Below are 19177 nucleotides of genomic sequence, written 5' to 3'. Positions count from 1 at the left end.
AGAAAGGGCTGGAATGCTCACCTATACTTAAGGGAACAGTCCTTTGTTTCTGGGGCTGAAGGTTAACAATTCAAGCTGTCAAGGAACTCTATGACTATTTCTCTGCTCTTATCCACAGAAGGGATTCTGCTAGCTCCCATGGGAAAGGGAAGGAAAAGGAACAAGTTCATAAAAACACACAAAAAAACCCAAAACTCAGCTTGAGAATAGATACTTCCCCAACGCTGATTAGCAAAAATACTAACAAGAGGTAATAGATGGCAAGGATATACCTTTCACTGCCTATTCTTTTCTCTGCCATAAAGTCTCCATCTTTACACCTTTACATCTTTTTTTTTTTTTTTTTTTTAAGATCTACACCCAGTGTGGGACTTGAACTCAGGACCCTGAGATCAAGAGTCATACGCTCTACTGACTGAGCCAGCCCCAAACCCCTGGATTTACACCTGCTTTGGTCATAAAGATAAGAAACTTACTGGTTTTCTGGAGCTGAAAGAGCCCCAGGTTGGAGGATCAGAAAAGGGAGGCATGCTTTTAAAAGAACATAGGCCAAATTTCACAAAATTGGGATACTTGACAGAGCTCTAAAAGAAAGCAACTGATCTGAGAATTGGGAGTGGGAGCCATAAATGTGTTCTTACTCTTTGGGTATATATTACCATTCTATAAAAATTGTTACTCTATAAAAGTCAAAAATTAAGTGTGAAAATGCTCTCTGAAGAATCATTTATTTGGCAAAAACTAACAACAGGTGTTATGTCAAACAGTGAGAAAGCAAAACAAAACAAAATACAGTTATATCATCTTGATGGATCAAGGGCAGTTGTGGAAACCTGTAATGGAGCCTAGCTATAAGGAATCATCTTTAAGTCATATTGCTAAGTGAAGAACAAGATGGAAAGGTATTGAAAATGAGGCCATGTAGACAAGGACTGGAAATTAATGTGTAAAAAGTAGTTGTGTTAAGATGGGAGGATTTTAACTTTCTCTGTTGAAATTTCTATCCACTCTCTTTCTTCCTCCATTAATTTTTCTCTACCATCTATTCCAACATCACACTAGCTACCTACCAATATTTCTTTTTTAAAATATATTGTCTATATAAATTATCCTAACCTCCAAGCCTCCTGCACCTTCCTGATGAATACTTTTGGGTTCTCTTGTTCTTCCTTTCTACTTTCCGTTCCTCCTTACTTAGCCTCCCTTCATAGAACCTTAGAATATCCAGTGTAAGAGAACCCTTGGAAACAGCGACCTCCTCTGTAAAGCTGTTGTTGGATCTGAGGCTCAGAACCTGGGGCATTGGTGATGGGTATTAAAAAGGGCACGTTCTGCGTGGAGCACTGGGTGTTACGCACAAACAATGAATCACGGAACACTACATCAAAAACTAATGATGTAATGTATGGTGATTAACATAACAATAAAAATTTAAAGAAAAAAAAAGAACATGGGGCATGACTTATCCATGGACACAGAGCTTAAAGGAGGCCCCAAAATACCTGCTCCCTGACTTCCAGTCATGACTTTGCTGTCCCCCCTCCCAGCTTATGTCCTAGATCTTCTTTTTGCTCCTCTTGTCTATTATTTATCTTCATTCCTCCCCCCCCCACTTTCCTCTTCCATTTTGTGTGTGTGTGTGTGTGTGTGTGTGTATGTGTTTCTCACCTTTTATGCTCCCTCCAGATCTCAATTGGTATAGCCTTGACACCACTCTAAGAAAGCCACTAAAGCTGAAGGTTACCCTCACCTGGGCTGAATGGGTCAAATGTCAGGTTGGCCCTCCTACACCCTCTCATTAAAAAAAAGAAGAAAAGAAAAAGGAAGCAAACAGTAGAAGTGTAGAGGCAAGTTCAGGTCACCTAGTAATTACCAATATTAAATTACGAACAGTTCAATTGTTATGGAGCCATAAATGCATTTATCATTATTCTCAGATAGTCTGTTAGACAAAAAAGGTAGACTGAGCTGTCCTCAGATTGCAGAGTTTGGAACCAGGTAGATGGACCCCAAAGAAAAATCTCCACAGGATCTCTATTTTTCAGGAGCTTAGCTGAACAGCCCCAGATCCCAATTCTTACCCTCATTGAATTCACGGCTCAACTCGTGGTTGGGGCATCGTTTCACCACCTCGGTGACATGCTCAGCTTTCTTGTAGACAGGCATGGCACGGATGACAGCGCCCTGTGGAGGTGGGGTCATCACCTTGATCTGGATGGGACATGTCTTTGCAATTTGGCAGTACAGTTTCTTCAGTTCAGTGGAATACTGCTTAGAGATGGGCCGATGGTGGCAGGAAGAGAGAACCAACAGGAGATCTTGTTACATTCCAAATCAGAACAGGTCCACTTTCTATAGATGCACATTTACGAATGGCTGCTACATTCCCAACAATGACAGCTAGCAATCTTTTCAGAAGGACTTATAGTCACTAAGCAAATTAATCATTTTTTCCAACTTTAAATAAAATCCTGTAAACAAAAGAGTTCACATTTATCAAAATACATTGATGTCATTATTTTCTGGTATCTTCTCGTTAGGATGAAGAAATTGATTTTCAGAGGGGTTTAAATAATTCATACCACAAACAGCTTTACAGAATGCCAGAAACTAAGTGGAAAAAAACAATGTTTTCATATATTGAGTGATATTAAACAGATGATAATTTAACCTGCCCTTACAATACTCTAGAGAGACTCAGAGGAAATAGGATTTATGGGGGAAAACATTAGGATGGAATATATAGCAGAGAGTAAAGAGATTTTGCCCAAGGCCCAACCAACTAGAAAACTGCAAAGCAAATGTTTTCCCAAATGGTCGCACTTATATTCTCATGCCATAGCCTAAGACAATGTGAAAGTTGATAGGGGCCATTTGGTCCTATACTCTCATGAACAGGACTGGCCTGTTGCAATGGCACAAATCATGATGGCAAAAGCCATTAAGATACAGATCTCTTCACTCATAAGTGATTGAAACTTGTATTCCCCACACTTCCTTCTGAGGGAGGGGAAATTCAGTGATTCGCTGGTTGGTTGGTTGGTTGGTTGGTTGGTTGTAGAACTGACAAAATAGGGGGAGAAAGCATGAGACCTAGAACCAAATAGAAGAAAAAACTCCTATCCTGTGTTTCTTCCCTTCCCCATCGCTGAACCAATGTAGAAAGTCTCCATTCTAATCCTTACATTCTATTAAACCTTAGCATCACTGTTCTCTGGGCCAATGCCCCATCACTGCCTTCCTCCTCAGTTTGCTGCTGCAGTGAAACTACCAGGCACCGGCACAGCCAGCCAAGAGTGGGGCACCTAGTAACACTTACCCAAACAAAGGTAAACACATACACACACACACAGGTTGCCATCCTAAATTGGCAGCAATGGTCTTCCAGGGGAAAGACACTGGGGACCAGGAGCCAGAGTGGCAAAGAGATGTATTATTGATATGTTTCAACCTAACTCTGACTAAAGGCAAATGTCTGACTAAAAAGTTCATTTAAAAGTAACTGCTTTATTTCATCCTCTTGAAATATTTTATTTAATCTTTCTTTTTATCCCAAGGGTTTTAGTATATGAAATTTTCAGTTAAAAATTTCCTATTGTGAGAAGTGTGTTGCATAATCAGCTCTCCATGACCACAGGTCAAGGATTAGACACAGCAAACGGGTTTTATACTGCTTGAGGAAATAGGGAGCATGCCAAGAATTGACCACAAAAATAAAATTCTACTCGGGAAACACTGAATGAAAAGTAGAAGAGTATTTTTGTGCTAGTGTTTTTAACTAATGACTTTACAAACAAAGACACTGCCTTAAGGTACGTTAAGAACTCACTTTTACTGAGAATGCTCAGAAAGTAAGCATAGCCGTTTGTGTTTTAGTTAGGAGATACATAACCTAAGCGTGAGTTTCTTAAGATTCACCTCAGGAAAAATGACTGAAAAATAAGTTTGTCATCTGAAGGCAAATAAGACACCTACCCAAGTATGTAAAGATGGGAAAAAAAAAAAAAAAGGAAGGATAAGTGTTCAGAGTGGGACAGTTCAAAGAAAACAAAACACATTCCAATGATTGATATACTATCAATCAAACTTGACAGACTAAAATGTAAGAGTACTAAATAAATGTAGGCTTCATCAGCTGTTACCCTCACTCGTTCTCAGAGATGGGAGAGGGGAATCTCATTTCTGAGTCTGAATAATGATAAATAATAATGGCTTTACCTTTTCCTGAGTTCTGCTGTCAGAAATGGATTCCTCACACAAACCCATGGGGAAGGTATTACAGGGATACAGTCTCTTATCTGAAACCCCTGGGGCCAGATATTTTAGAATCCAGAATTGTTTTGATTTTAGAAAGGGAGTAGAGTTCATATAGCATATATTATAAACACCTCCAGCAGGATTTAGGTCAGCACCCCAGAATCAAATGTTAACGTTTCTTCAGAATTCATGACTATTCACACCAACTGGGACATGACTATAGAGCTTCAAAGTTCAGGCCAGATTTCACCACCAAATGAGTCTGTCACAAACTTCATGAAGTTAAAACCAAACCAAAGCAACTTTTGGTTTTCAGAGCTCTTTGGATCTCAGAATTGCAGATAACAGATAATGAATCAGCATTATTATCCCCATTTTATAGATAAGAAAGCGGAGGCATACAGAGGACTTGCCTGAGGTCACAGAGAAGAGCTGGTTAGCAACCAGCATGGGAGAGTCCTAATCCCAGCCCTGTAACAACACTCCCTTGTCTTGATTTCTCTTGGCTGGGCAGTGCAAATTTGTGCAGTTTTACCTTTCTCTAATCCCCAACAGCATGGCTATACTCTGAAGCAACTTCAAAGGTATACAATCTTCTCTAACATTAAAACAAGCTCAGAAGTCGCTGACTCACCATCAACAATTCCTCTTTATTTATTTCTCAGTGTAATAATGTTTGCTCATTTAATTACAGAGAGCTGCAGCAAGTGATAGAACTGAAAAAATACTGGACTAGGAGGAAGCCGACCTTGGAGTCCAGTACCAGCGGTCTGTCAGTACTCTTGATTACAGCTCAGGGCAAGTCATGAGGGAGGCCCTGATCTTTCCCATGGTTTGTTAAGGCCCTTTGTGGTCTGACCCCATCTATCTCTCCTTCCCTCCCCTCACCCCCCCAAACACACTCACTTCCCACCGCATGTTCTCTCCATGCAAACCTCTTAACGCCTCCAACACACCATACATGCATCACCCACAATTCAATCGTACCATTCCCTGTCTGGAATGACTCATGTTGTTCCTCTGTTCTCCACACCAAGCTTGGACAATTTAGATATCCCCCCCTCAGCTCGGACTGCATCTAGTACTGCAGACCACATATTCCAATTTTAAGGATGAAAGTTTCATATTGACTCAATCTAACTATCTGACCAGGGCCAAGACCCATTTTGATCATTGCTTCTGGTGAAACTAGCAGGCCTGCTGCTCAGTAACTAGAGGGGCTGAGGCAGCCTGGTGTGCTCGGTTCTTTACAAATCCAAGCTTCTGCTATTTTTATTTCCCTCACTGGTCGCAAATTCAATCTGTGCTGATGTGTAATATTTTTCCAGCATTAAATTCGGGCTCCCTGGCCTACGGTGTATTCGTAATTCTTTCGACTTCCCCACTTCCCTTATCCTCTACCAAATGGCCACTCTATCTCCATCAATTTTCCAGTCTTCTGCAGGATCACAAGAGAATGGCAATCTGATTTACGCCAAGATATCAGAATACACTGGTAATTCAAGTTGGCACAGGGTGAAAAGCGGAACACATCTGGCTGCTTTTAATGTCTCTCTCTTTCTCTTTGGGACTTCTAAAATCCTACCTCTAAACTGCTCCCAACATTGACTTGAGATTCTTTAATTCTAAGGTCTAATTTCTTGGGGGTATGTATTCTTCTTTGTTTTGTTTTAATCGATTAGCTTTGAGGTATAATTTACTATAAATTATACCAATTTTTAAGTATATCAGTTGATGACTTTTAACAAACGTACACAGTTATATAACCATGTCCCCTAGCCCAGTCGTCAAAATTATCTTTTGCCCCTTTTATAGCTAACCCTCTTTCTGACTCCTTCCCTAGGCAACCATTTACCTGCTTTCTCTCACTGCCTTATTTTAGAATTGTATAGAAATGGAACAATACAGTATATAATCTTATGTGCCTGGCTTCTTTCATTTCGCATAATGCTTTTGAGGCTCATCCATGTTTTGGCATGTATCGGTATTCCATTTTATTATTTAGTGGAATTTCATTATTTATCTACACATCAATTATTTCCAGTCTGTATTTACTATGAATAAAACTCTTGCAAACATTCATATATAAATCTTACTGAGGACACATGTTTTTATTTTTCCAGATAGGGACCTCGACGTATGATTGCTCAGGAAGTGTATGCTTAACTTTATAAGCAACTGCCAAGCTGTTCTACAGAAAGGGTGTGCCACTTTACATTGCCACCAGCAATGTAAGAGGGTTCACATCCTTGTTAGCACTTGCTATTGTCAGTTTTAATACCATTCTAGCAGGCATGTAATGGTTCTCAGCATGGTTTAAATTAGCATTTCCCTGATGATTAATGATGTGGAGTATCTTTTCATACACTTATTTCATATCCATCAATTAGATTTTTACATTTTACTTAATAAAAAATTAAAAATATAAATGTATTTATTTTATACAAAGAAGTCATATAATTAAAAATATAAATATATTTATATTTATTTTACATTTTTTCATATACTTATTTACTATTCTTTTTGGAAGGGTTTGTTCAAATCTTTTAAACTTTTAAAATTGTAATTGTTTTAATTGGGTTGCTTGTGTTCTTAATTTGAGTTGAAAGAATTCTTTATATATTCTAGATAAAAGTCCTTTATCAGATACATATTTTTAAAATATACTTTCTCCCAGCCTACAGCTTATCTTTTTTACCCACTTTTTGGTGCTTTTCCAAAACAGTTAATTTTGAGGAATTATCAGTATTTTGCCTTTAAGGCTTATGCTTGTCGTGTCCTAAGAAATCTTGGTCTAACCCAATGTCAGAAGGATTTTATTTGCGTGTAGAATATTTATAGTCTTAGCTCTTGCATTTAGTCTTATGCCTATTGTTCAGTCAATTCCCCTCCTCCTCGTCCTCTTCTTCTTTCTAACAGCTGTCCAATTTGTCCAGCAACGCTTGTTGAAAAGTTTATCTCAATCATTTCCCTCTGTTCAATTGCCTCAGAATTTTTTTTTTTTTGAAAATTAATTGACCACATGTGTTCACATCTTTATCTGGACACTGCCCTTTTCTATTGACCTATATGTCTATTCATACATCAGTGTCACACTGTTTGGATTATTCTAACTTTATGCGAAGTCTCAAAATCAGGGAATCTACATCCTCCAATTTTGTTCTCTTTCAAAATTGTTATGGCTATTTTAGGTCCTCTGAAATTCCATTTAAAATTTACAAGCAACTTGTCGATTACCACAAAAATGCCTGGTAGAATTTTGGATGAAATTGTTTTGAATATATAGGTCGTCTTGAAAAGAACTGATATACTAGCAATATTATGTATTTTAATCCATGAACATGGTATATATCTCCAATTAGGAACTTTTGATTTCTCTCAGGAATGTCTCATAGTTTTTAGTATAATGCAAATCTTGCACATATTTTGTTAGCTCCTTCAGTATTTTTAAAAATTGTTTAAATGCTACTTTAAAAATTTAATTTCTAATTTTATTTTTCTAGTATATAAAAACATAATTGATCTTTGTATATTGACTATGCATCCTATCACCTTGCTAAACTTATTAGTCTAGCAGTTTTTTGTAGCTATCTTATGATTTTCTACATAGATGATTATGTTAACTGTGAGTAAAGACAGTTTTATTCCTTCCTTTCCAATATGCATGACTTTTAATTTTTATTCTTGCCTAACTGCAAAAATTGAACTACAGTTCAGTTTGCCATTGCTTTATTTTTATTTTTTAAATTGATATCCTAGATCATTGATTTTAGACTTTTATGTTTCTCTAATATAAGCATTCTACATTGTATATTCTACAAAGGTGCCTCTTAAGCACTTTAGCTATATCTATTACATTTTAATATATCCTTAATATGGAGGAACATATGAAGCATTTCTTTTGGAGGTCTGATTAGTCTTCATATCCAATATAATAAGGGACCACACTTACATTCCTGAGAAAAATAATTCTTTCTCTAAGACTTACGTTTATTTAATGGGTTCTGTTTCTGGCTTTAACTTATTTCCCCTTTGCACCATTTTCTTAACATTCTAAATGGATTTTTTTTTTTAATTGCTGTTCTAAGGTTATTTTTATCTCTAGCTAGGTTTTTTTCTCCTTACAGGTATCAAAGGAAGAAGCCAGTTGATTCTATATCTGAAAAGAGAATCTCCTATATCTAAGAACTTCTTTGATGATGCAAGTCCATTGCATTGAATTTCCAGTAGTTCTTTGGGTGGACATTATACATTCCAACCTTTATGTTTGAAGATATAACGTATCTCTCCCTATAGTGCTGTCACTATTAGAAGTAGTTATGAAGGATTAAAAACTTATAAACGCCTCCTCAACTTCTTTTTCCATAAAGTTGTCTGTTTTTTCATAATTATAAAAACATGTGCACATAGAAATTCTGAAAAAAAAGGAAATATATGACATATTTCCCCTACCCAGAGATATACACCATTAACATTTTAGACATTTTCCTATGCATACAAACACATACATACACACAAACACTCTCTGACAAACACACACACACCCTTATACAAACTGGAACATAACAAACATTTTGGTATCTTTTTTATTTAATGTATCATGAGTGTGTTCTAATTTAAAAATATAATTTTAAGCGGTTGCAATTACAGTATTAGACATACAATGATTTACTTAATCATGCCTTTCTTATAGAATATGAATTTTACTCTAATTTTAAAATATTAAAAATAACAATGCTGAGCATATTTTAATTCACAGATCCTTAGGATGTACATTAGTTTTAGTTGGATCCCTTGAAACTGGATAATTGAGTCAATGCATATTTTAATGTTACAGAGAAGTCCAAGGTCAATTTGAATTTTCTTCCCTTAAACTAGATAAGGTGCTTATTTCTCCCTAGATCCTTGAAGGATTTTGCTTCCTTCTTTATTTTGTTTAAAAAAAAGTGAGAATGTTTCTAATTTTTTTTTCTTGAAATTATTTGGGAATTGGTGAGCTCTTTCAACTTACATGCTTGAACATAACTCAATATAATTTTTCTTTTCTTGTTTTATTATATTTTTGTTTCTTCTACTCATTAATTTTAAGAAACATCTAAATCTTACTTTGGATCTGCATTCTGTATCATACATTTTATATATTCAAACACTAACTGTTAGCATTTATTCCTTTTGTCTGCCTTCTGGGAAAGCTTGTCAAGGTTGTTTTCCATATCATATATAGTGTAGGGTTTTCTAGAGTTAGCTCTGGTCTGTTCTACTACAAATAATTGTAATTTTCTATTGCATTTCAAACGCTCCTTATCTACTTAATCTCCCTTTTTACCTTATCCAGTCATCTTTTCATCAGAGTCTGCTGTTCTAGGTATATTCTTTTCTTCTCCTAACTTTATAGTGCTTATGTTTTATTGCTTTGTACTGAAGCAATCTTTTAAACTTTTTTTTTTCCTGGTTGCTAGGATGCTTTTGCTTCCTTTGATTCATTAAAATGATGTTCCCTTATACTTAGTTCTTTTACTTTCTTCTTCTTTTTGGTTGTCATTGTTTTTTGACATAGGTCTCTAATTGCTTTTGTAGTTTTATGTGAACATAAGGTATAGCTAGAGCTAGTATTTGCATTCCTCATGTCTCTTTGACAACTTTCAATTTGGTTCCATGAACATTTTAAAAAAATTAAAAAGTGCTACAGGGTGCTACCAATAGCATGAATGTCAAATTTAGTTACGCATTTTTCTGTAATTCATAGTATTTTGGTGGGAAATTAAGATTCTATCTTAGAATCTGCTAATCAGCTGTAAAGTAGGCATGAGATCTATTTATTTCCCTACTTGCACATCATCCAATAATTATCAAACACTTACTAAGCACATACTACACAATGTCAGGTATTTGGTTCTGTACGAGGAACAGAGAAAAATAGGATTAAAAACCCTGGAATGCAGGAACTTATGTATCCTTACTGTGGGACAGTCTTTGAAACATAAAATAAATTGAAAGAAAAGCTTACTCAGCCTTACCTTCAAGTCGCTCACAGTTTAGAGCCAGAACAAAACACAAACAACACAAATACACTGTGTATGGCAGACGTATGTATAACATATTATGGGATTACAGAGGAGAGAGAAATAAACTACTTGTTAATAAATTTCCCATTTATTGAATAAGTACTATATTCAAGGCTCTGTTTCAGGTCTGGAAATTCAGCAAGAAACAAAAGCAAAGTCCATGCTCTAAAGGTGTTAATATTCTAAAATGAACAAATAAATACTATGTCAGATGTTGATAAGTCTATAAAGAAAATGAAGTCAGGTTAGGAGAGTATGGTGTGAGGGGGATACTATTTTATCAAGGGTTATCAGGGAAGGATTTTTTTTTTAAAGATTTTATTTATGTATTTGAGAGAGAGAGAGCACGAGAGAGGGGAGGTCAGAGGGAGAAGCAGACTCCCAGGTGAGCAGGGAGCCCAATGCAGGACTCGATCCCAGGACCCCAGGATCATGACCTGAGCCAAAGGCAGTCGCTTAACCAACTTAGCCACCCAGGCACCCATCAAGGGTTATCAGGGAAGGATTTTTTGATAAATTGATATTTAAAAAAGATGTGAAGGAAGCACAGGAGTAAGCCATGTATACACCTAGGAAAATAATGTTTCAATTACTGGAGACAGCAAGTGCTAAGGTCCTGGGATGAGTATGTCTGTCAAGGAGACCAGTGAGCAAAGGCTAGTGGTAAGGGGTAAGATCTGAAGCAGACCACATATGGGGCGCAGATCATATAAGGCTTTACAGGCCAGGGAAAGACTGCAGCTTTCCTTGGTGTGAGCTAAGAAGCCATTGGAGAGGTCTGAGAAGGGGACATGATCTGATTTTCACTTTAATAATATTTTTGCTGTTATGTGAAAAACAGACTTCATAAATCAAAGATGGAAATGGAGAGATCAGTAAGGAAGCTATTGCAAGTGATCCCAGTAAAAAATGAGAGTGGCTTAGACCAGCAGTAGAGTTGGCAAGAAGCAGTTGGTTTCTGGATATATTTTAACCAGATATGCTGACAGATTGGTTGGAGATGAGAGAGAAAGAGAAAAGCAAATGGATCCCACTGGAGAAGAAAGGTTTCATAGCAGTAGTGATATTTAAACTAGGCCTTAAGGGCAAGTTATTCACCAGCTGGATGGTATACCCAAGAAAACGAGAATGGGAGAGCTTTCCACAGAGAGGCATTTCTATAGATAGAGAATATCATGAATATAAGCAGACAGACTTTAATTATGGCTGAAATATAGGCGGGGGCAGGGTGGGAGGAGGAGGGGCAGGACGGGGAGAGGCAGAGTAGAAAGCAATGAGGCTAAGCTAGGGAGGCAGCTATCAGATTCTGAGGAGCCTTGGGTGTCACAAGAAACTGGTGGACTCTACCGACAGGCAAAGAAGAATCACTAAGGATGGCAAAGCAGGGAAAAAACCTAGCCAGTTCTATGTATTAAGTAAAGCAAAGCTGGTAGGAGCAAGACTGGAACAGAGTGAAAGAAAGGAGACCCATCCGGAGGTGTTCAGGCAAGAAATGAGGAGGGCCCAAGCTAAGGCAATACAAATGACTGAAAAGGTGAAAGATGGAGGACATTTTGGGGACTTACTAAAACTCAGTGTTCTGGTTTTCATCATAAACGCACCAAAACAGACTGAGAACTGTTTTTCATTGGAACAAAAGATGCTTGCAAAAATGATACCAGTTATTTGCTTATCCCTTTTCTAAAATCAAAGGATGAATGAGAGAGTTAGTTTAGGACTCCCTAAAGAGTCAGTAGTAAAATGAGACCTGGCTTAGTCAGTGGACTCTTCAACAAATAGAGAAAAGAAAAGAAAATTAGTTTTAATTCTGGACAAAGAAAATAAAATAACATGAGGTAACACTGGGATTAATAAGCCAACTTCGTTATGAAAGAGGAAAGGGGTTAGTTCTCAAAGCCGAGAGCATTAGAGAAGGACTCTTACCCAACACCATCAATTGTAAGCAACAGTTACTGAGCTAGGAGTGAAGAGACAAGATTTAAATTCTCATTCCCTGGGTCTCTAATGTAGTCACTTCACTTCTCACCAACATAAAATAGGAAAAAAAAAAAAATGGAACATACAGTATGCATCTTTTAGAGTGGAGAAGAAAAATCATGAATGGATATGGGAAGCCTTAGTCAACTGCAAAGACCAACATAAACTCATGCATTATGATTATTACTGAAGCCTCATATTTCTAAGATCTTCCACATAAAGCATTTAATGTAGTTTAAGTAATTTGGGGAACATTGTGAAAACAGTCTCTCAACCTGGTCAGGAAGTAGTTGTTGTCAGATAATAAAAATCTCCTGAAGTTTGAATGTTAGCCATTTACAATGAATCACACAGTTCATATTTATCTGCTAGTAATCACTAAGTTCTAAATAATGTCAAGTTACTAGATTCATTTGTTTAAGAAAATGAATGGATTTGGCTTATCTGCTTCCATATATTTTTTAAATACACATGGATAGATTCATAAGTAAATACGATACAATTTTATGTGTCCTTAAAATTTACTTAAGCTACACTGTTCAAAATTTAATCTCAGCAATCTATTGTCATTTCCCATATTTTCAACATTTATCCATGTTCTTACAATTTAATAGTTGGGAGGAGAGAGGGTAATGAGACAGAAGGGAGGGAGACCTTTTGCTTTATTATGTCACATTTTTAAAAATATATATATATATTTGAAGGGTGCCTGGGGAGCTCAGTAGGTTGAGCGTCCAAACTCTTGGTTTCAGCCCAGGTCATGATCTCAGGGTGGTGAGATGGATTCTCAGTGGGGAGTCTGCTTGAGATTCTCTCTTCCTTTCCCTCTCTGCTCCTTCCTGGACCCCTCACCCTCTCTCTCTTTCTCTAAATAAATCTTAAATAAATATATACATTAAAAAATTAAAAATACATTTGAAGCAACATGAAGTTTTTTAGCATTTTGGTAGATAACTCAGGTATCCAAATTTATTTGGTGTTTTTGTAGGCTTGAAGTATTTCCTAAATAAAAACTTTAATCAATGAATATGGGCAGCACCTGTAAAACTGTTGCATACTCACGATTTTAGAAGACAGAGAATATAGAAATAAGATGTTAGAATCCAGAAGGAACATTATAGCAGATCTTGTCCAAACCTTTTTCTCTCCACAATTTTCAGCTATAAAACTTAATGAAGTTGGTTCATTAATTCAACAAATATTTATTGAACACCCACTTCATGTAGGCTCTGTTCTGAGTTCCAGGGAACCAGCAGTATCCCTTAGGCTAAGGGAGTTGGCTTAAAGGGAGAACGGACACTAAATAAATTATTTCTAAAAGGGTAATATATGTTCTGAAGAAAAAGCAGAGGGACACAAGGCAAAACGTGAAGCTCTTTTAGTTAGTGAAGCTGTACTAGTCCTTTGGATCATCCCTGAAGAAATGATTTCTAAAGGTTGCACAACTAAATCTAGGCAATGTGGGGGTGAACTCAGACTTCCTTACTTCTGGAAAGCTAATACTTTTACAATGACATCATACCCCAATGACTGAGTTTCCATACAAAACCAAACTGACATTGTAAGCCAAGGACTTGGTTCTCAGTTTCTATTATGTAATCACTTGGTTCAAGGCAGTTTTAGTTTAAGATACGATGGCTAAGCTTTTCTTACAAAGTTAGATCAGGAAGAGCTGAGAGATCATTTGGTTGGGCCCCTCCAGCTACAGAGGAAGGATCCAAGCTCTAGAGGAGAAAGAGACTTGCTCAAACATACTCAACAAAAAGGACCATCTTGACACACAGGCCAATTTCCCTCCCATGCACCATGCAGTTTTAACACTCCGAGTATGGGGCCCAGATGGAACTGGTATATTTCGTACCAGAGTGGATTTACAGAAATGTGCAATAGGATTAGGAGAACAAGTACAAGGCTCAGAGCTCATCTGAAAAATAAAATACAAGCACCACTTTCCTACAAGATTACAAGGATATTCCATACTGCTCTTTGCCTCAATATGCCATGCTTTTTAGTTTAGTAAATAAGTTTGTCTAGGAATTGAGATTTTCTTCCCTAAATTGTAAGTATATTTTCAGAATGGGATCTTGAACAAAAAAATAACATGAAATGCCCACCAACTGTTTTAAAAACCAATTCTACCCCATCGGGTCCTAGATTTGATAAATCAGCAGTGGACTGTCCTGCTGCCTTATCAAATCTAGGACCCGATGGGGTAGAATTGGTTCTAGGTAAGACAGCACATGAACTTGTGGCTCTTAAACTTATGTAAATCTTAATGTAAAATTAGAAAACGAAATACTGTGATAGTGAAAAAGGAAAAAAAAAAGGGAAAAGAAGAGAATGCATATGTAAAAGAATTTACTTCCAAAGATAAAGTAATTGTCTCTCATTAAAAAAGTCATGGACTTTGGACACTCAAGTCTCTGAGGAATTTCAGGCAACTCACGTGATCTCCCCAAACACCGAGCTAATAGTCACCCATGGGGGGAAAACAAGGAAACTCTGTTAGATGATCTATGTTTCTTCTATTCTGAATATTTTATGAGCCGGTACAAATCTGTTGGAGAATCCAGTTACCAGGTTCATACTGGCAAAGTAACTCTTTAAAAAGAATCTGGAAAACAGAGTGTTAATAATCTTTCTGATCAGAAATATATAAAAAGAGTAGCAATTGATGTCTATACTGATGTATTGTATGCACATTCAATAGTGTGTTTATTCCTAGGAATTGCTAGCCTATGAGTTAAGACAAAAAGCCACATATTTTGTTGGGCTTCAACCAAATTTCCTCTTCTACAGTTCTGAGCATCTGTATGAACAAAGTATTTCTACAGTGTCATGGAACAGAGGAGCCTCAAAACTAACAAATGAACTAACCTCTTTCTTGCTATACAATATCCCCGACAAAATGGAAAAGCAAGCTTTGCCTAAGTTTTGTTTTGTTTTGGGAAGGAGGGGAGGAGGTTTGGCATATTGAGGAGTGAACTGCACAAAGCCAAATATCATGTTCAAATAAAATAACTCCAGGGGATTTTGGAAAACAAGAGTAAATTCAGCTCCTTTACTAATAATATGTTGCAGAGAGAAGTGGGGAGAAAAGCATTCCAGTAACTACGACCCCACCATCACCACCTGCCTCAGTAGACATACTATATTACATGCTCTTGGCTGCCAGACTAGTAATTCAGTATCACAATGCATAGAGATGCCAGCTAATATCAGCACACACCTGCATAATTTTTCAACAGCTCCCTTTCCTAAAGGTGCAACAAAGACCCTCCCTCTCTCCATTCCATCAGGAAGAAAAACAAAACACTTAGTCTCTCAACTTCTCCCAGAAGAAATGCCATACCCTATGCAAATCCCAAATTGCAAGGCTAACTTCACCTACAGATCTCCAAGAATATGGAAGGAATAAGCTTCCATGGAATAAATAGATCAATAATTACAAAACCCACCTCACTACTCAATCCATCCTCAAGGGAAGCAGCAGTAGGATATACAGGATAGTGTCAAAGCCATTCTGATACTACAGTGGCAGCCTGCAGATAAATCCACATCTGGCATGCCATCATGCTAAGAGAAAAGGTCTTACTGTTTTGTTCTAATTCAATACTATGTACCTATGTATTATGACCTATTGGTCATTAGCCCACAGAATAAACCTTAGCATGGTCCATTAACACTCAGGGCCAAATTACCTACTGCGAGGATGGCTGGGTCTTTAAAAGGGAGGAAAACCTAAGCCAAGGCTTAAATACACCAACAACTTTTCTGGCCTTCTGCATGAATGTGGGTTGATGAAAGTAAGATAAGAGAAAAAATAACGAGATTTACAAATAATCTAAAAGACAATCACCATTCACTAACAGGAAATGCTAGGTGTGCTTCTAGTTTATGGTTCTAATCTGCAGAGAGTTCAAAGAATACAAGAGGTGAAAGGTGGGGTCTTTCCTACTTCAAATAACCTAAAATAATTGACAAGAAAAAAAGGGCACGCCCCAAAGCTGTCAAGACTCTATTCATCCAAATATAGCAATTATCAAGTGCAAAGCCAATCGGAATTTAGTCAGAGTTATCGTAAAGCATTCAGTGATTTCAAATTTTTTTTTCTTTTCTAAACTGTATTCTTGTGAATTGCCAAATTAAAAAGCCCCTTTTATGAGGGTAAGAGGATGATAAAAGCAAAAATTGAAATTGGTAGAAAAGAAAACCATATAAAACAGATGGGGTACCCAAAGAGGACAAAATAAAATTCTGGCAACTGACTTGGCAGAGGGAAAGATTAATAAGGGGCAGAAATGAGATGCTTGAAAACAAAAATATTAGGGTCAAAATATAATTTTTGATCAAGAGGCTTCAGAAAATTCACTATAACTATCTAACTCACTACCATGCAAAAACAGTCTTAGCTAGAAAGAGCCAGCCAGATACAGCTTTGGTATGATCTGCTTGAAATAGATTGAATAACCTTTTCACATATAATTGTATGGGCTAATTATTTACCATATTCCCGGTCTGTCTTCTATAAATAAACTCACTTGAGAAATACTACAGATCTCATTTTTAGGAAGAGAGGGTTTTTTTTTTCCATTTTTAATAATTAAAAAGTGATCACTTTAAAGGTTTTAGTTAAATAAATATACTCTAAACAAACATCAGGTTAATGTTCTGTCATGGCTATGATGGATGATGTATCAAACTACCAAAAACAAAAACAGAAAGTGAATGCATATCTATGGTTTAGGGGAGGGTTGGGGTGTTCTCTTGAGAGGTCAACTTTAAAAGGCTAGGTGAGAGGCGCCTGGGTGGCTCAGTTGGTTGGGCATCTGCCTTCGGCTCAGGTCATGATCCCAGGGTTCTGGGATCGAGTCCTGCCTCAGGCTCCTTGCTCGGCGGGGAGCCTGCTTCCCCCTCTCCCTCTGCCTGCTGTTCCCCCTGCTTGTGCTCTCTCTCTCTCTCTCTCTGTCAAATAAATAAATAAATAAAATCTTTAAAAAAAAAAAAAAAGAAAAAGGTTAGGTGAAAAATCAGAACATCGTTCAAGAACCAATTGGTTTTCCTTCCCGAGACTACACCAGAGTTTTATCACCCCATTTTTAAGCTTCACATGCGTAATGGGGCAGTAAATATTGCCCAAAGAATCGTCAACAGGGAGGCAGGAGAACAGGATTCTAGTTATCCACTTGCCCGCCCACCGACTTCCTGCATCACCTTTGGCAAATCACTAGCCCTCGTGGGCTCCAACTTCTTCATTCACAACTAAGGCATTCCACTTGGGAGTGCATCTACTTCAAAGGAAGGGGAAATGTGCAAAGTAAGCTTGCAAACAGATCCCTGGCCACCATATCCTATTGAATCTATCATCATGATTGGGCAGGAAGAGATCCCAAAATTGGCCCCATAGTCCTCTGGCAAGGTATTCAACTTCTCCTCCCTGTCTCCCCTTCCTGCCACAGTCGTCTCGCTGCCAGACATGTACGAATTGTGCGCTTCATAGTTTAAAAAAAAAAAAAAAAAATCCTTCCTCCAAGCACTTTTCCTGATGGCCCCAGCCAAAGGGCCGCCTGTTGCCACCTGTCAGTTGTGGGGATTAATTACCTGAGCCCAGGCTGGGAGCGGCACATTCTTCCCAGGGCCGCGCCCACAGATGTTGACATCAAGCAGGTGGGCTGTCTGTTACCTGCTTACCATGAAGACCAGCCGGCAGCCCACCGGGGCCCGGCAGGTGGGGGGGGGGGGGATGGGACATTCAGTCTACACCATAAAGCAGCAAAACCGTGGTAGGGAGGGATGTGCCCTGCAGCCTCTCTTTGGGAAGCCACAGGCAGCTCGGCGGCTAGCCCTGGGCACTGGCCTGGCCTGGGAAGCAGCTTCAGCCTCCCTTTCTGGAGGGCAGCATGTTGGCACAGACCTTGGGAAGGGGTGGGAGTGGAGCCCGCCAACCTGGTTCTAGTTGCCTGAGGATATGAATTTGGAAAGCCAGTTTAAAAAGATTTGACAGACCTAATTGGTAATTTTGCAACAGTATCTCCCCAGGAGGGTAAAATGACCTTTCATTTAGTGTCTCCTGTCAGGGCCACCCTGCCAACCCTGCCTGACCAGTAATACCATTTTGCAGTTACCTTCACAAGGCAGACACCAGAAGGCATTTGTCAGAGTGACTGGTATACAGCAGGTGCTCAATAAATGTTACCTTCAATGTTTCCTGAAGTCACAACAACCCAGAGGAGATTCATGTAGTAAGGGGACTCTCCTGTTTCACATGTGCAGAGACTGGGGCTCACATGTTTAAAGCACCACTCCAACAAATGTTAGGACCGAGAATGGAACCTCAGGCAATTCGCCTTCTTCTCAGTACTGCTCAAACACTTGCAAACAAACCTCCCGACTACGTGTCGTGCATACTCCACGTCCCTTTGTAAAACAAACCCGGACGTTCCCCAGCAATACAGGAAGATACGACTATCTGTGCAGTAACAATTCTTCTAGCAGGATTCCTGGACGACAGGAACCCTGCGGGACAGGGCACCCCATTGGACATATCTAGTAACTTCCCAATGTAGAAATGAGAGAGCAAACTCAGGGGAAAGGTCACACCAGGCATCAGTAATAAGACAGGATTAGAGCCTATGACACCTACGATCTTTTCATTGTAAAACATTCCTATACCACTGCTCTCTGAGAAGCTGTTATCTGGGGCACAGGTTGGTGGGCATATCGGGGAGCTTCCTGGGAGCCAACACACACTGTAGATAAGAAACAATCTGTGCCACCCATCGCTTCCCTTCCACTGCCAGCAGAAGCATGCCTGCTAACCAGGCTACCCTCCAGGGCACTGCTCTGGATGTTAGCCCTCATTTGCCCTTAAGGGTGAG

The 19177-nt window shown here is 38.3% G+C and overlaps 1 protein-coding gene across 5 annotated transcripts in view; it reads right to left on the bottom strand.

The window, feature by feature from the left end:
* Positions 1-19177, bottom strand: part of TP63 (tumor protein p63) — a 229370-nt gene that overhangs the window by 31573 nt on the left and 178620 nt on the right. For all 5 annotated transcript variants that reach the window (XM_027587687.2, XM_027587688.2, XM_027587689.1 and 2 more), the window contains one exon: positions 2082-2268. In XM_027587687.2, the coding sequence (XP_027443488.1) occupies positions 2082-2268 (187 nt within the window). The remainder of the gene's footprint in view (positions 1-2081; positions 2269-19177) is intronic.

This window comes from Zalophus californianus, chromosome 1 (genome assembly GCF_009762305.2).
Source record: "Zalophus californianus isolate mZalCal1 chromosome 1, mZalCal1.pri.v2, whole genome shotgun sequence".
NCBI classification, from domain to species: domain Eukaryota; kingdom Metazoa; phylum Chordata; class Mammalia; order Carnivora; family Otariidae; genus Zalophus; species Zalophus californianus.
This window is presented reverse-complemented; position numbering and strand designations above follow the sequence as displayed.